Source organism: Rhinatrema bivittatum, chromosome 8 (genome assembly GCF_901001135.1).
Source record: "Rhinatrema bivittatum chromosome 8, aRhiBiv1.1, whole genome shotgun sequence".
NCBI lineage: Eukaryota > Metazoa > Chordata > Amphibia > Gymnophiona > Rhinatrematidae > Rhinatrema > Rhinatrema bivittatum.
The window spans coordinates 19,446,921-19,464,647 of record NC_042622.1 but is presented as its reverse complement, the minus strand read 5'-3'; the positions used below and the strand labels follow the sequence as shown (position 1 = coordinate 19,464,647).

The 17,727-nt window shown below is 44.6% G+C and overlaps 1 protein-coding gene across 1 annotated transcript in view; it reads right to left on the bottom strand.

The window, feature by feature from the left end:
- Positions 1-1,209: 1,209 nt before the first annotated feature.
- The window catches only part of LOC115096784 (piezo-type mechanosensitive ion channel component 2-like), a 131,569-nt gene continuing 115,051 nt past the window's right edge, over positions 1,210-17,727 (bottom strand). Inside the window, exons 42-50 of the mRNA XM_029611884.1 lie at positions 14,458-14,616; positions 13,063-13,210; positions 9,527-9,715; positions 9,202-9,294; positions 8,001-8,170; positions 7,455-7,571; positions 6,750-6,829; positions 2,547-2,775; positions 1,210-2,195 (exon numbers count right to left, since the gene is read on the bottom strand). Coding sequence (XP_029467744.1) covers positions 1,937-2,195; positions 2,547-2,775; positions 6,750-6,829; positions 7,455-7,571; positions 8,001-8,170; positions 9,202-9,294; positions 9,527-9,715; positions 13,063-13,210; positions 14,458-14,616 — 1,444 coding nt within the window. The 3' untranslated portion in view covers positions 1,210-1,936. The remainder of the gene's footprint in view (positions 2,196-2,546; positions 2,776-6,749; positions 6,830-7,454; positions 7,572-8,000; positions 8,171-9,201; positions 9,295-9,526; positions 9,716-13,062; positions 13,211-14,457; positions 14,617-17,727) is intronic.

Here is a 17,727-nt window from a genome sequence, read left to right as displayed (position 1 = left end):
CACATGTCTGGGTTAAGACGGGGTGGGAGGTAAGCTTCAGTGTGACAGGAGGGACTTCATTCTCTTCCGCTCATCTATGAGTGCTAGACCCTGCTTAGGGAGTGCAGTCTTCAAAAGCCAGACCTGTGGGCAAATGGCAGCTTGGGAGTGGAAAAGAGCCTGCCTTCCCGTGAGTAATGGTCCCTGCAGTGTTGTACAGCACACATGCTGGTGCCTGCATTAAGTGGAGGCAGTCCCAGGGGTGGGGAATGCACCAGTGGCTGTAGTTTGGCATTTTTCAAAACTACGCACGTTGATTTGAAGAGAAAGCGTTCTAGCAGAAAAAGATGGTGCAGATCTCTGCATGGACTTTTTTTTTCCCTGTTGGCTGTTCTCAAAGGGAAAGACACACCCTTTCCCATTAGTTAACTGGTGCAAAGTCCCTGGGTGGAAAGGTCCACGTCATATAACAACCACCCGCAATGCAGATGAAAATATGCCCGAAAAAAGTCAATGCAGGGAAACAGTTGAAGGAGACTGCATCTTAGAGAATCCAGTGCCCAGCCCTAGCAGCTATATTTCCAGAAACCAGTCTACCTGCCACTGTCGCTGCTGGAGAGAGTTGTGTAGTGGAAGATTAGCTTGCCCGCTGGACAAAAAGCCCAGCTTTAAAGGTTTAGATCCATCTCTGGTGAGGACAACAGTCGCTGAAAAAAAATGTTCCACAGCCACTGTGATATAAGTTGAGTCTTCATCCATTTCTGGTGAATAGGTGGTCCTTGTGACAGAAATTGCAATCTTACCTGCCATTCTAAATAGGCAAGCAAATCTCTGAAATGGCTTATAAAATAAATTCCACTCTGATCCTTCCAGTGCTAAAATGTTAAAATACACAAGGGTAGTGTAGCTAAAGCGGCCGCAGCCTGCGTTGTAGATTTTAACTGCCAGTCCTGTCGGCTGGTGCTTGATGCCTGTATCGTGTTACGGGTTCTCCCTCATCTCCTCAGGAATACTCTGGTTTCTAATTGGAGCAAGACTTTTTAAATCTGGAAATTACAGTGAAAACTCTTAACTGTTCTCATGCACTTTTACTTCATCCTGAGGCAAAACTTGCATGCAATTAATATAAACCCAGGCTAATGTGACCAAGGTTATTCAAAGAGGGAAAGAGACAACACACCCTTATCCTTTTACTATATCCAAACACAAATTTAAAACAAAATTCCTTGGTGGCCTTTACCATTTTATTATTATTTTATTCAATTTGATTGCCTGCCCTTCAATACAGCAACGTACGTAGGTATCACCTTGAAAAATGGCGTTCTCCATTGACAAGCTGGGCCGACAGCAGAGAATGGACCCAACTCTCTAGCTCAGTATAATTTTCACTACTGAGCATGCTGTTGGTATCACCTATGGAAAAAGAGTTGCTGGGTACTTGGAGTTTTTAATAAGTGCATGTGATTAGGAATTGCCTTATTTTTCTGATAATGAAAAAGTAAACGAAAAATTGAACTTTATGTACATAAGCAAAAACATCACAAAACAGTTTGCAAAGGTGCGTTTTGTCCCATGATTTTGTCTGTGATGTCAACTTGTGCTGATTGAGGAAACTGATCCTCATAGACCTGCTTGAGAGCTTTCATCAATGCAGAGGATCAACAATATTAATAAGTCATAAATTTTGAAATTAATTGACAGAGGGCGAGTATTCCTGCTTGTTGCATGTACCTTTGAAGTATTACAAAGTACATAGAAGCTGCAGGAAGTGCCTGGTCTGTGATGTGCCCAATATGGACTTCAAATAAGCTTTTCATTTTTGGCTGCCCTTGGATATTTATGCTGCTTTCCAAGCATGGGAGGTTATGTGAATCTGCAAAGAGAACACGAAGGTTTTCTACAGCCAAGAGAGCTTCACTGGATCTGTCTTTTAAAAGAAGTTGCCACTGTGTCTTCCTTACTGCTTCTCGTGTTCCTCCCTGGTCCACTTGATCATAGTCTCAGGGGATCTGTACAAGAAGATAAGTTTGGCGAACAGCTGTTCTTCAAGGTCCAGGTCGCCAGTCTCTCTTACCAGAAAAATGTCTGTGCAGAGTTTCAGAATGCGATCCACGTTGGGGAGCTCTTCAAACATGATGGAACGGGCAATCCCGTTGAAGAACTCCCGGATGAATTTTCCAATCACCAGCACCACTGACATGTACAGACCCACAATACTACAAAGACAAGAAGAGAGAAAGGAAAACAGTGAGTTCTGAATAGACTGTGTCCTCTAGGGCATCAGTACAACCCTCTAACTATGCTTATATTTTAGCAGCTTGACATCCATCCCCAAGTGCTGTTCTTTGCTTGCAGCTTGTATGTTTGTGTTTACATTTCTTTTTTTCCTGTTCTTAAAGAAATAAAAAATACCACAAACCCTATGGAAACATTTTTGTCCGTAGTAAAAGTCATATGAATTTATGCAGCAAGAATTTGTAAATCAGAATTTCAAAAAACTTTCATGGCATCTTGGACACAAGACAAGGTGCCCAGGAGCATCCGGTGCTTTAGAATGGAATCCTTACCCGTATCCGGCAAGGAAGCCCAGGCTCTGGGGACTGGCTTTATCATTGAAGATCACCAGTTCTATATTTTTACTGCAGCCTTTGCTGGAACAGCCTGGACTCCACTCTTGAATAATCCACCACTCTGTTATTTGACTGGAAGATGAATTCATGGCCAGTTTCTGTAATTTTATAGTTATGTTTCTGTAGAAAGCAAATTTTTCCAGGTCCTCTTGCTTGTCAGGATAGGCTTTCATATTCAACAACAAAAGAAAAATTATTTTCCAATCCTTTTTTTGTTTTTAATAGAAAACTTGTATTCATCATTTTCTCCTTTCCTCAAAGGGCATGCATAGAGCTTTATAACAAAAAAAAACTGCATCTGTTCCTTTTTGCCACTGTAGTACCCACATACAGAGCTTTCACTAAAGGAAATAGATTTTGTGCAAGAAAAGGTATACATTGCAGCAGATTAATATGTTAGTATTGTATTTTGCAGCCTCAGTATGTAACAGATTTAGTACTGAAAAAATACCCTTAAAACAGTGCATATCAGGTCTCACCTATGTAGTGCTAGATTTCATTTGTACATATCACACATCTTAGTCCAAATAGTTTGTGAAAATTATAATTTTTGTAATTTTATATGCAAATTAAAAATATCCAACATTGCCGAGACAAAACCCTTGTGAAACAATCGTATTCAAAGCATCTTTATTTAGACAACAGATCAGTCCCTGATAAGATGGTAACCCAAACAAATCATAAATCACATAATTTGTTAATATGACTATGAGCCCTGCTTTTGATGTTTTGGCAACTCCACACTTTCTACTTTGGCAGATCCTCAACATAAAGGTTTACATTTAAGATCCTCTCAAGACCGTTAGGACATTCCATGTCAAGTGGACCAATTTAGAAAATCATCCACACTCGACCTCCTTCAAATTTAATAAAATTTAGTGTGTATGTTCGCTAAGGCCTCAAACAAAGCTATGCAAAATATTTTGGCTGGATCTCTATAGGTTCAAGAGCTCGCGGCAGCTGAATGAAGTCTCTTAGAGTTCTGTGCTCCGCATAACACAAAACGGTCACTTTGTCCAGGCACTGCAGCCAAACAACCCCTGGTAGGAGCTTGAAATTTTGTGGATTATTACAACCTCTGGTGCTAAGTTCCTTTGCAAAGTTTGGAACCTAACATGACCTTGCCACTCTTTTTATGGGCCAGCAAACTACATGAAAATTTTAGAAAAGAAATTTAAGGCCTACTTTGACTCCTCATTGCTCTTGATGTATCCTTCGATTCAGGCCATAACTGGATCAGGAGTCATGGCTCATGACATACATCTAGGATTTGCACTAGGAGGCTTTGCAGCCTACTGGAAGCAAAGATATAGTTACATAAAGACTTCATGTCACCTTTTTATGTAAAAGTTTGCCATTTTTTTGGGTGCAAATATCTCTACTGTGTAGTTTTTTAATTTTTTTCTTTCTAAGTCATTTGATAGAGCACCTTTTTTCCTACAAAAGTCACCCTGTTTCATCTTGGACCTAGCCTTGCTTTGGTCAAAATTAAAGTCCCAAAGACAAGCATCATTTGCATGTGTGAATGCATTATGTTAAAAAGAGCCATCTTTGGCACCCAACTGTAAAGCATGCAAATGAGCTAGAGATGTAAAATTTTACAATGCAGCTCAGTTTACTGGGCTTACCACACTTTTAGCTTTTGACATATTTGTTTAGACATATTTTCATAAATCAGTCATCAAAGTCGGTGCAAAACTTTGTATGCTGATTAGTTACCTTGTATTGGTCCGTGGTGGCTGAGCCACTGCCAATTCAGCAAAAATGACAACACCTTTGCCTAGGGGCCACTCCAGACAGCCAGACAGGGTACCAGCTACAGGTCTCCAAGCTTTAAGCACAAAACAAGAAAAGGCAAGACACTACATCCAAGAATTGCTTAAACTGCAGATTTCACAAAACTTCGCTTAGTGATTTTTCCTGCCTTGCACATACTTTGAATGTCCCATCAATGCATGACAAAGTGGCTTGTGAATGAACGTACTGCCTGCCTGATGAAGTTGTTATGGGTTCTCTTCTGAAACCCAACAGGTGTCTCTACGGGGTGGCCAGTAAAATAACCTGGCAGGACCTTGGACATGCAAGAACTCAACCAAGTCATCACGTTCCTCAGATGAGACTTTGCATATGTGGCCAATCCACCAGGATACATCATAGATGCAAGCTAAATACTGACTAGGTTGGAAACTGGATACTTGAAGGGCATGAAAATATTCACGTTCATATTCTAGAACACTCGATGTCATTCAAAATTTTGCTAATGCAAATTTTAGTTGCATCAATGGGCATGAACTGATGATTTTCCCCTGTGCCAGCAACTGTCTGACCTTTACTAAACCTCTCGTCCAGAACAGGTCTGATCGCTTCAATGTCCTCCTTTGGCGCAAAGAAAAATTTGATACCAGGGACACAAAGAGCACAATGGTTTCACAGGCCAGGGCGTGTTCCCAAAATCTTTGCCACAACACACTAACATGAAATTACCATAGTTCCTTGTGAACTTTTGCATGTTCAGGCTTGCATGCAGTAAACAGCACAGGACAATAAAATGTCCAGTTTGAAGGGTCATTCATAAAAGTGTGTCAAAGCAAGATGTGTCATAAGCTACAAGCATGGTGAGCATAACAAGCTTCACCGCACATCGGTAGCTCATTTGCATGTTACACAGCAGATGTTACACAGCAGATGCCTGTTTTTAACATAGAACACCCACGCATGCAAATGATGCATATCGATGGGGCCTTAATTCTGACCAAAGCAAGTATGGGTTCAAAATGAAACAGAGTGACTTTTGTAGAAAAAAAGATGCTCTTTCAAGTGACGTAAAATAGAAAAGAATTAAAAACTACACCTGACAATTGGCAAAAATTTGCATTAAAAAGTGGCATTGTGTCTTTATGCAATTATATCTTTGCTTCCAGTAGCCTGTAAAGCCTCTTAGTGCAAATCTTATATGTACATGCCATGGGCCTTGACTAGTGGGCCAGTCAGGGCCTGAATCAAATTATAGGTCAGAAGCAATGAGGAGTCAAAGTAGGCCTTATATTTCTTTTGTAACATTTTTCACATATTTTGCTGGCCCATAAAAAGGGAGGCAAGCCGATGCTATGTTCCAATGTTTGCACTGGGACTTACCACCAGAGGGTTGAATTAATTCACAACATTTCAGGTCCCTCAGAGGTGGTGTTGGGCTGTAGCACCTGGATAAAATGGCCATTTTAGGTTGCACAGAGCATGGTACTCAGAGTTGACCTTCATTCAACTGCCTCTAGCTCTCCAACCAATGGAGATCCAGGTAAAAAATGTAGTGCGGTTTAGTTTGAGATCCTAGAGAATTATCCATGCAAAATTTTGTTCAATTTGGAGAAGGCTGAAAGTGGACTGCTGGTCCACTTGATATGGAATGATCCTGTTGGAGAGGCTGGCTGGCACATTGAGAGGATTTTAGATATAAACATTTTATTTTGAGAATCCCCGAAATCAGACAGCATGGAGCTGCCGAAACATTGATGTTAACATCTTTATATGATTTCTGAATTGTTTGGTTTATCATCTTGTGAGGGCCTTATTCGTCTTCTGAGGATGATAAGTTTTAAATATGATAAGCTTCACAAGGATTTTGTCTTGAGTCAATGTTGGACATTATTAGTTTGCACATGAAAAATATTACAAAATGTATAATTTTCACAAAGTATTTAGACTAAGAAGCGTGATTATACTTTAGTGCTTATACACGGCTTGATATCTAGAGCGAAATGCAGCATTACGTATATGGCACCTGATAAAGCATAATATATTATATTAGTTCTGCACCCTACTGCTTTTGTTGACAGATATAAGTATGACCAAGTACTTAAATCCTTATCCATGGTCCTCAGTAAGGCAGAAGTTGGGGAGTGTGTAGGTAAGCTATGGCTTGCTAGGAAAGGCAGGCACAGAATTGTTGAGTACTTATGAAAACATTAGCTTGTATTCCAAAATAACGAGTTCCATTGCTACAGTTTAGGGTCTATTATATTTTAACGTTTCTCTGAAAAATTATTAGGTGACTGTGGGTCCTGAAAACATTGGCTTCTATTTTGCGGGCTGCTCAGAGAAGGAGCAAAGCTGAGGACTGGGATTATGACTATTGTTACTTACCAACATGCAGGCGATGTGCAGTTTTAGCCTCCAGCCCGTTGGATGCTCTGAGATATTTTGGTAATATATCTGGCAGCATGCTGAAAGCAAAACAGAAGTCAAAGATTTATTATTTATTAAACACCTTAACTGTATTCATTAAAGCTCATTACATTTTACAGAAAGTGGAGACATTAAAACATTTATTTTCTTCAAATGCTTTTAAAAGGTGAATTTTATCCTATATTTAATTTATCATTACATTCTAAACTATTGCACTTCTCAGAAAATAGTTATAATGAAAACATTCCCTATAATGTCTCGAATGGTGCAAGGTTAAAGAGAAAAACAACAGAACTGACTTGGATAAGGAGCAACATCCTGCAGGCAGCCAAGCTAGTGCAGCTGACAGCTGGGAGATAACCGTAGCTAGAGCAGGGTAGACAGCAGGAACAGGGCAGGCCGGGTGGCCAGATGGTACTTATTTGCTGTCTTCTATTATGTTACTGATCCTCTACAATCTCTACTTTCCTCTTTTAAGAACTTATTGGGCCCAGCTCTACATAATTTTATAACTTCTGCCAAAATGAACACCAGGCCCTGAATGTTTGCTCTCGTAATTAGTAGTAAGCTGAATCTAATGAATATATATTTGAGTGTGTTCATCTAAGCATAACTCTTATTCTGTGCTTCACTGTGATTTTGACTAAAGACATTAATACCTACATTGGTGTTTTTCTTTCTCCTTTAAGCATTTGGACAATCTGGTCTCTTAATGTCTTATCTTCGTAGCGCACCGTGTATTTGCCAGCGGCTTCCACATTCTTCACGACAGAAGCATTTCTGAAATAAATCGATAGAGGTAAGAGGCCATGGGCTGAGGGTTGGTGCTATATATTCTCCTCAACGACAAAAATACCTCTTATGTGACCACCTTAGTGGCTCACCGCCAGCACTGTGTCTGTGTCAAATTCAGACATTTTATCCCAGGGAGGAAGAGAGAGGGTGTGCCAATCAGTCAATCAAATTCATATTGGTTACCCCCTTTCCAATAAAAATGCCCAATGCGAAGTAACAAGCAATAAATACAAATGGGAAAACAAAAGAAATCTGCATGGCCTTGCAGTTCCAACTTCCCTAACGATACTGAACCAGTTGGTGAGCCCATGAGTCAGTGAGGAAAGTATAAAACGTTGACAAAGCCCTGTCACTGTTGAAAGTAGCCATCTTCTTACTCAACTTTGGATGAACCACGGGGGAAGGTGTTATTACCTGAGAATACTCCAATAAAAGTCAAAATATATTTCAGTGGCATTTGAGAGCTCTTCTATCATAGCCTCACGACTTGCAGGACTGATGCTCCAAAGTAGGCTGGCATTGCTCTTTATTTTTGCAGTGATTAGGTCCTCTGGCATGTAGTTCACTATAAACTGCATGGCAGACTGGAGCAAGAAGGAGCACAAGATAAAAAAAACAAACAAACTTCAGTGTACTTTTCAGCATAAGATTAAATGGTGTTAAAAGAAAGAGCTGGCTACTGTCTTGGATCCCTGATTAGGGCAGAGCTTCCCAAAACTGGGGACCCCCACAACTACTTGCATTTTCAGGCTATCCACGAGGAATGTGCGTGAGATCAAAGTATGCCAGTGTATCTCACGCACGTCGCAGACTGGTTGTGGGCCCACCAGGACAGGTTTGGGAAGGCCTGGCTTAGTCAGATCCCCCTTAGTGGGTGAATGTAAGAGAAAAGTTATAGCCACCTCTTGACTTTTAGTACTCAGGCTGGAGTGTGTTTTATCTTAAAACAATGATTATCAGCAAACCTATTTTTCCATATTCATCCATTTGTGCATATTTACAAAATAAGTTGTTTTCCAGATGGCAAGCTTTGAATACAATAATCCACTAGTCCATTTGTATACCCATGACTCAGTGGCCCAGTCCTAAGTTTGAGACCTGTATCCAGTCAAGTAAACTGTATAGAGAGGACAATACTTCCATAGAATGGACAAAAGAATGAGGCCTTCAGCAATTTTTATTTTTAATGGTAATAAAAATATTTCCACTTCTAGATAGGTACGCTTCCATTTTTGCCCTCCCATGAGTAGCTCAACTTTTCACGAGCTTTGATTTGCTCTGTATTCTTTATTGCTCCTGCTTTCACCTTACCAGCTCACCTCCGGATAAAACGGAACAAGTTACAAGCCCAGTTACAATCCCAGTTCCCCAGAACCACTGCAAGTTGTACAGAGAAGCAGGGTGAAGAGGTCACAAGCTTCTTGCATGTCCCCTCTTATTGTCAACATTTGCGATAATCTCAAAATGCTGTTGAATTTTAAAGGTTATGTGAGATGTAAACTTAACCATCTTGTGCTGACCGGATGGCTTTGGACTTTGCACCTGGGCCTTAGGTGCTAATCCATTTGTTCACTCCTCAGACTTGACCTCATACATCACGCATGCCAATACTTACTGGGTGAAGTGCATATTGATGGGTTAACGTGTCATATTCTTCTTGAGAAAAGGGAATAAGATTCTGCTGTTGGGCACTCATCGTAAATAATGGCTGCAAAAAGAGAGTTGCATTGAGTATTTTGGAGACCCCCAAGAAGCATGAGCCTAAATCACCTTATTGAATGACCCAAGACCGAGTCCTGATGGGTCCCTCCTTCCTCGCATGCCATGAGTCAATGCTCCTCACTCATAAGCAATGGGAATAAAGCTTTATCCCATGACACCCTTTACCTCTACAGAAATACAGAGAGAGCAAAACTGAGTCACAGTGCAAAGTCATTTACCTCATAGCCACTGATGCTGATCTTAACGGAGACATCTAAAGGCTGATTGGTTACGCCTGCCACTGATTTAACCAACGACATAAAAAGAAGTGGGAACCACACGATGCAGATGAGTGCAAAGATGATGACACCGCCTCTTCCGTACTTCACAATAGTCTTTTTCTTCTGTCCCGCGGGTTCTGGATATTTCTACAATGTTAATTCATGAACATGTTTTAATTGTTCTACACTAATGACCTCAGATGTAGACCAAGAATTCCTTGACCTTTTGTGAACAATTCTGGGGACCTAAGTATTAATCGGGTGCACCAGCACAGTTTAGCATACCCCTCCCCCCTCTACGGTTCCCCCCCCCCGGTCTCGGCCCCGACTCCTACCTCATTCTCAATCATGCCCGCTGTGTGGTTTTCTGGGTCACGAGCATTTGGGGCACTGCTCACGGCCGCCAAATCTCCACTCCTCTTTGCCACCGCTTGCGGCCCCATATGGCTCTCACCCAGTGGCGCACCAAGGGTCTCCGGCGCCCGGGGGCTAATGCATTTGTGAGCCTCTCCAGCACCCCCCCCCCCCCCTTAATCCTTCTTGTACTAATGCTTAAGGTCACAGAAAATCAGTGGCGTCTCTAGACAGAAGAATTTGGGGGAGGAGGGGGGGAGCCAAAATGACATTTCTTCATCACACCCACCTCTATAGCATGGATCCTGCTTTAAAATTGGTTATTAAAAAAAGTGTTAATAAAAAAGTCCAAAGGGTCTTCTGCATAATTTTAAAAAGCTGGCCAGTTTCACACTATATAATTATTTGATAGCCTCATTCAACTAATTCTATGTGGCTATGAGAGTGAAGTCTGGAATATATAGGAAGGGACAGAATGTCAATATAAATCCTGCACCTCCAGTTCTGTAACTCTGTGCATCCACTGAAATTCCCCCAAACAATGGAGCTTGGATGTTTCCCTTACAGCTCATCATACTAAAAGATATTTTCAAATTCTGGTGTCACCTCACAGTAACAGCAGCACAAACACCTTCCACTGCCAGGCACATTGTGAACTAACACAAAACCCAACAAAAAAGACACTCAAAATCTATACTGCAATCCCATCATAACATAACAGTAATAACACCAAGGACTCAAACAACAATAACCCTACCTGTGAAAAAGCAAGGGTAAATATTACACTGGGTCCTAGAATACCAATACACCACCTACTGAGGAAACAAAACAAACCTGATTGCTTTAGATCCCTATGCTAGCAGAATCTCTCATCATGGTCACACACACAGAGCAGAGACAGACCATCACCAAATTAGAAAAAACTGAAATGGAAATCCCAAGAAGCCAGACTCTGTGTATTAACAATGGAAAAACTGAACTACCATTCCTCATAAAACAATAAAATCAAGAAACATAAAGCATCGCTTATAATAGTAAAACCATACTAATAAAAGAATATTTTAAAACTACTGATAAATAGAAATTCTATTAATTAAAATCATATACATTTTTTTACAATTTCCCAAACACCAATAAAATATTTCAAAACAGCACATATATCAAATAACACCCAATAATTAAAACTAATAAGGATTTTAAAAAGCCCCTGCTGTCCATGCATGGGAGCTCTTGATTTCCAGTCACCCTGATATTGTCGAGGATTAGGAGGTTATCCTCTCTCTCTCACACATACACTGTCACATACATACACATTCATGCTCTTATACCCACCATAACCTCTCGCTCTCACAGACACTGACACACTCTCAGTCTATAAGACACTCTCTCCCCCTCTACACACATCCCCACACACAAACTCTTACTCCCCTGGATTTTCTTATACACACTCATGCTCTCACTCTCACTGGCTCCCTCACATACACACAAACACACACACCCAGGCAAGCTCCCAGTCATTCTCACACACACACACACACACACACACACACACACACACACATACTGACCCCCAGGCAGGCTCCCATTCATTTTCTCACCACTCCTTCACCATCCCCCAGGCATGTATACATTCATTCTCATACACACAGACCCCCAGGCATGCACACATTCATTCTCACACATACAAACCCCGGGAAGACACTCATTCATTCTCATACACAGACACACCCTCAGGCAGGCACCCATGCATTCACACACATACACCCCCAGGCAGACTCCCATTCATACACATGCACACACTAAAGGCAGATCCCCTCTCTTTCTTTTGCCAGCAACCTCGGAACCTCTCTCATTCCTCTGCTGCCACTGTCACTGCTGCCGCATGGTTATTGGGGAGGTGCTGATTGCTGCTACTGGCACTGAAGTCCATTCTGCTGCCTCCTCTGTGCAGGCACCGTGGGTTTCCACTTCCTTCATGCTGATCTCGTACAATGTGAGATCTGCATAGAGAAAGTACTATTCTTGCAGATTACCAAAGATTACATGTGCCAATCAGTAAAAAGTAATTTATTTTTTTTACCTTTGCTGTCTGATCTTAGTTTTCTAATCTGTTGGTCACAAGCTTTTTTTTCCAACTTCCCTTCTTATTTTTTTGCCAATTCCTTTTATATTGGCTTTTTTTCTATTTCTTTTCTCTCCATCTATCTTCTTCCCTCAAACACATAGTCAGGTTCTCATCCTCACATGCTTTCTCTCTCACACATACACACACAGGCTCTCACTCTCACATGCTCTCTCTCATACAATCATTCATACACAGTCTCTCTCTTGCACATGCTGTCTGACTCTCACACACACAGGCTCTCTCTCACTCCCACATGATGTCATGCTCAAGCACAGGCTCTCACTGTCACATGCTCCCTCTCATACAATCATTCATACACACAGGCTCTCACTGTCACATGCTCTCTCTCATACAATCATTCATATACAGGGTCTCTCACTGTCACATGCTGTCTGTCTCACACACACAGAGGCTCTCACTTGCTGTCTCTGCAAACATTCAGGTCCTCACTCCCACACACAGTCTCTCAACTCACTCTCATACACACACAATCTCTCAGCTTATCTCATACATGCACACAAATTCTCAACTCATCTCATACAAACTCACACACACACACACACACTCTACAGGCCCTCAGCCTCTCTCTAACCTCTGGGCCTCCTCTTCACAGGTCACCGCAGGATGGGCTCTGCAGTTTCCCTGATCTTCTCGGGCCGTGGCGGCCCTGCTACCGGGCCTCTTCCTCTTCTCGGGCCGCTGTGACTTGGTATTCGTGGCAGCCCATAAGCGCTGCTCTTCTTCTACACACAGCTGATGCTCCTCCTCCTTCCTGCCCATGCGGCTCCGGCAACATTTTTCTTCCGGGGCCGCGCAGGCAGGAAGGAGGAGGAGCACCTGTAGGTTTAGACGCGACCTTTTTCTTCGGGCCGTGGTGACATGAGCTCCACCACGGCCCTGCCGATCTTCATAGTTCGCCTAGTGCTTCCACCGGCCCCGCTTGTACTTTTGTGAGGTTTGAAGTATCTATAATAAACCAGATAAGTATCTCTGCTGCCCCACTAGGATCCCTCACCTTTTCCGACTCTCTTAGGCACTTCATGATGAAAATGTTAGCATAGATGTCCTCCACGCAGATCCAGCTGGAAAGACTCAGTGTGGTGTCGGTCCATACCCAGTCCATCACTGCTCTCAGCTCAGTTAAGAACGGGACTAATCGAAACCTGCAGGTCCAAACACAGAAAAACAAGGTTCCCATCTTTCAAGATAATGGACTCCTTCTAGAACATCAATTTTTCATTTATTTAATGTGAATTATTTTGCAGGAGGCTGTGGATGCTTTCTGTACCACTGGGCTGTTTTAAGTTTACTCCATTCTGCCAAGGAAGATCATTTCCAGTTTTCACCGTAGATGGGACCGGGATGTTTTATTCACACACAGGTGAGTTTTAAGACCCTCATGCGTGCGCACATTTGCGCTCGTTTCCCGAAAGATGCACGTGGATACAGCAATTTTATAACATACGCGCGTATATGCACTTATACATGCACCTGTTATCGGCCATAAGCGCGCACATGTGCGTAGACTTTATTTTGACACGCACATGTGCGCGCAAATGCCACTTTGATTATATAAGTGGGGGGAGGGGGGGTTAGTAGATACATGCGCCGACGCAATTACTTGATTCCCCAGTTCACCCAGTAAAGGAGAGGACTCCCTAAACCCCCCAGATAACTTTATAACTTTCCTCCCTTTCACCCTATTAGCCCCCACCCTTAAAACCCCACTGACTTAACCTCATTTTTATCTTATTACTTACACGCCATCCAAAACAGAAGTAAAGTCGCGGTAGGGGACCCCGGCGCGCGCTTGTGCGCATAAATACGCGCAGACATGTTAAAGACTCGGGCCCTCCCATGCCGCGCCCCTTTTTTTTTTAACGTTTCGATTTGTGCGCGAACCAGGAGATAAGCGCGAACTCGCTCGTTTTTTTTTTTTAATCCGCGCAGTGCGCCCTGGGCCGAGTCACGCGCGTATCTCCTGGCTTTGGTGCACGTAGGGCTCTCAAAATTCGCCAGACTCTGAGGCCAAGAAGATTTTGGAGATACATTTATTGAGAATAAGCGAGGGACTGTTTGAAAGGGTTTGAGGAGACATCTGGTATCTTTTCACGGGCCTATTGATTACCTTCACAGAAGACTTCTCTACAGATAATTCTTCTCACCCCCAGAATTTAGGATAAAATCAGTGGCATGAACACCGTTGAGCTGAAGCTACAGAGCGCTCCCAGAGAGCAACTGTTAGAATAATTAACATTTGGCTAATAAGAGCAACCATCTTCTAGCCAAGCACTTTGCTGTAATGTTCTCCACAAGTTGTGTGCCAAGAAAACTCAAAACCCAGCACAGGAGTAAAGTACGCCCAGTTTTCTAAACCCAAGTTATGTGAACAAAATAAGCATTGGTTTACCCTTGAAAGAGGAACAGATTTATGCAGTTATAACTCTTTGTCAGGAAGTTGCCCAGTACACGGTTTGGGTAGCCACACTTGATTTGGTATGCTGAAAGCCCAAAATAAAGGCATTTCACAAAGTACCAGAGCTGAGCGACATGATTTGTGTTAAACCTCCTGCAGGGAGACAGAGAAGAGATTTCACCTTGTCAGCATAATCCATTGATTAGACTAATGAAGATGGAAATTGTAGGCCCAGAAAGCCAACGCCAAGACTGCCCAAGGAAAATCTAACTTTAAAACTGATGGACACGTTTATTTTACAGCTTAAGGGTGCTGCAAGCCCAGCCGCTGCACGGCCTCCTCTCCACCAGAGGGCCCCAGTGAGCCCGGCTCTGAACTGTTCTCCAGGATTCTCGGGCTCCTGTCCTCAGCCTGTGCTTCTGCCTCCACGCCAGCAGGGGACCTCCACAAGCTCATTCCCCTGGCTGTACCACACCCAGACTCCATCCCTCCTTCACTCTGTCTCTCCCATGCCTCAATGCTTCAGCATCAAGTCCTTCTCGGCTCCCTGCTCTAGTCCTCTCTGCCTTGCGGTTTTCTCAAGCCATTCCGAGCTTTGTCTCCTGGCCTCCGGGCCTTCTGACTCCAGCCTGCTTTTCCCTATCCCCTGGCCTCTGGGCCTTCTGTTCCTAGCTTGCCTTGGTCTTGCCTTGTGGCTATCCAGCCTTCTGTTCCAAGCCTTGCTCTGTAGCCTGCGGGCCTTCCGACCCTTCCTTGTCTGGTGGCCTGCCCTAGGCCTCTCTGTTTTCTGACCCTTGGCCTAGGACTGAGACCCTCAGGCCTCTCCCTGCTTCTAGGCCTCTCTCTGTTTCCTGACCTGACCTTACCCTAAGACTCCAAGTCTCTGCCTTGCTTTGTCTATGCTGCCTTTGGGCATTCTATGTTCCACGTTCTGTGTAGTCCTTATGTAACCGTCTCTAAAAGTCAGTAAGGAGGTCCAGACAACTGATCCGTAACTTATCCTGGTGTCGCCTATCTTGTCCTAGTCTGTCTTGCCCTTGTCCTTGTTCCCAGTCTTCCAGTTCCACACTTACCTGCATCCAGCTCCAGTGTTCCAGCTCCACGCTTACCTGCATCCAGCTCCAGTGTTCCAGCTCCACGCTTACCTGCATCCAGCTCCAGTGTTCCAGGTCCACGCTTACCTGCACTCAGTTCCATTGTTCCAGGTCCACGCTTACCTGCACTCAGCTCCATTGTTCCAGGTCCACGCTTACCTGCACTCAGTTCCATTGTTCCAGGTCCACGCTTACCTGCACTCAGTTCCATTGTTCCAGGTCCACGCTTACCTGCACTCAGCTCCACTGTTCCAGGTCCACGCTTACCTGCACTCAGCTCCACTGTTCCAGCTCCACGCTTACCTGCACTCAGCTCCATTGTTCCAGGTCCACGCTTTCCTGCACTCTGCTCCACTGTTCCAGGTCTACGCTTACCTGCACTCAGCTCCATTGTTCCAGGTCCACGCTTACCTGCACTCAGCTCCACTGTTCCAGGTCCACGCTTACCTGCACTCAGCTCCAATGTTCCAACTCCACGCTTACCTGCACTCAGCTCCAGTGTTCCAGGTCCACGCTTACCTGCATCCAGCTCCATTGTTCCAGGTCCACGCTTACCTGCACTCAGCTCCAGTGTTCCAACTCCACGCTTACCTGCACTCAGCTCCACTGTTCCAGGTCCACGCTTACCTGCACTCAGCTCCACTGTTCCAGGTCCACGCTTACCTGCATCCAGCTCCAGTGTTCCAGGTCCACGCTTACCTGCATCCAGCTCCATTGTTCCAGGTCCACACTTACCTGCACTCAGCTCCAATGTTCCAACTCCACACTTACCTGCATCCAGCTCCACTGTTCCAGGTCCACGGTTACCTGCACTCAGCTCCACTGTTCCAGGTCCACACTTACCTGCACTCAGCTCCACTGTTCCAGGTCCACACTTACCTGCATCCAGCTCCAGTGTTCCAGGTCCACGCTTACCTGCATCCAGCTCCAGTGTTCCAGGTCCACGCTTACCTGCACTCAGCTCCACTGTTCCAGGTCCACGCTTACCTGCATCCAGCTCCATTGTTCCAGGTCCACGCTTACCTGCACTCAGCTCCACTGTTCCTGGTCCACGCTTACCTGCACTCAGCTCCAGTGTTCCAGGTCCACGCTTACCTGCATCCAGCTCCACTGTTCCAGGTCTACGCATACCTGCATCCAGCTCCACTGTTCCAGGTCCACGCTTACCTGCACTCAGCTCCAGTGTTCCAGGTCCACGCTTACCTGCACTCAGCTCCAGTGTTCCAACTCCACACTTACCTGCACTCAGCTCCACTGTTCCAGGTCCATGCTTACCTGCACTCAGCTCCAGTGTTCCAGGTCCACGCTTACCTGCATCCAGCTCCAGTGTTCCAGGTCCACGCTTACCTGCATCCAGCTCCATTGTTCCAGGTCCACACTTACCTGCATCCAGCTCCACTGTTCCAGGTCCACGGTTACCTGCACTCAGCTCCACTGTTCCAGGTCCACACTTACCTGCACTCAGCTCCACTGTTCCAGGTCCACACTTACCTGCATCCAGCTCCAGTGTTCCAGGTCCACGCTTACCTGCATCCAGCTCCACTCTTCCAGGTCCACGCTTACCTGCACTCAGTTCCACTGTTCCAGATCCACGCTTACCTGCATCCAGCTCCACTGTTCCAGGTCCACGCTTACCTGCATCCAGCTCCACTGTTCCAGGTCTACGCATACCTGCATCCAGCTCCACTGTTCCAGGTCCACGCTTACCTGCACTCAGCTCCAGTGTTCCAGGTCCACGCTTACCTGCACTCAGCTCCACTGTTCCAGGTCCATGCTTACCTGCACTCAGCTCCACTGTTCCAGGTCCACGCTTACCTGCATCCAGCTCCAGTGTTCCAGGTCCACGCTTACCTGCATCCAGCTCCATTGTTCCAGGTCCACACTTACCTGCATCCAGCTCCACTGTTCCAGGTCCACGGTTACCTGCACTCAGCTCCACTGTTCCAGGTCCACACTTACCTGCACTCAGCTCCACTGTTCCAGGTCCACACTTACCTGCATCCAGCTCCAGTGTTCCAGGTCCACGCTTACCTGCATCCAGCTCCACTCTTCCAGGTCCACGCTTACCTGCACTCAGTTCCACTGTTCCAGATCCACGCTTACCTGCATCCAGCTCCACTGTTCCAGGTCCACGCTTACCTGCATCCAGCTCCACTGTTCCAGGTCCACG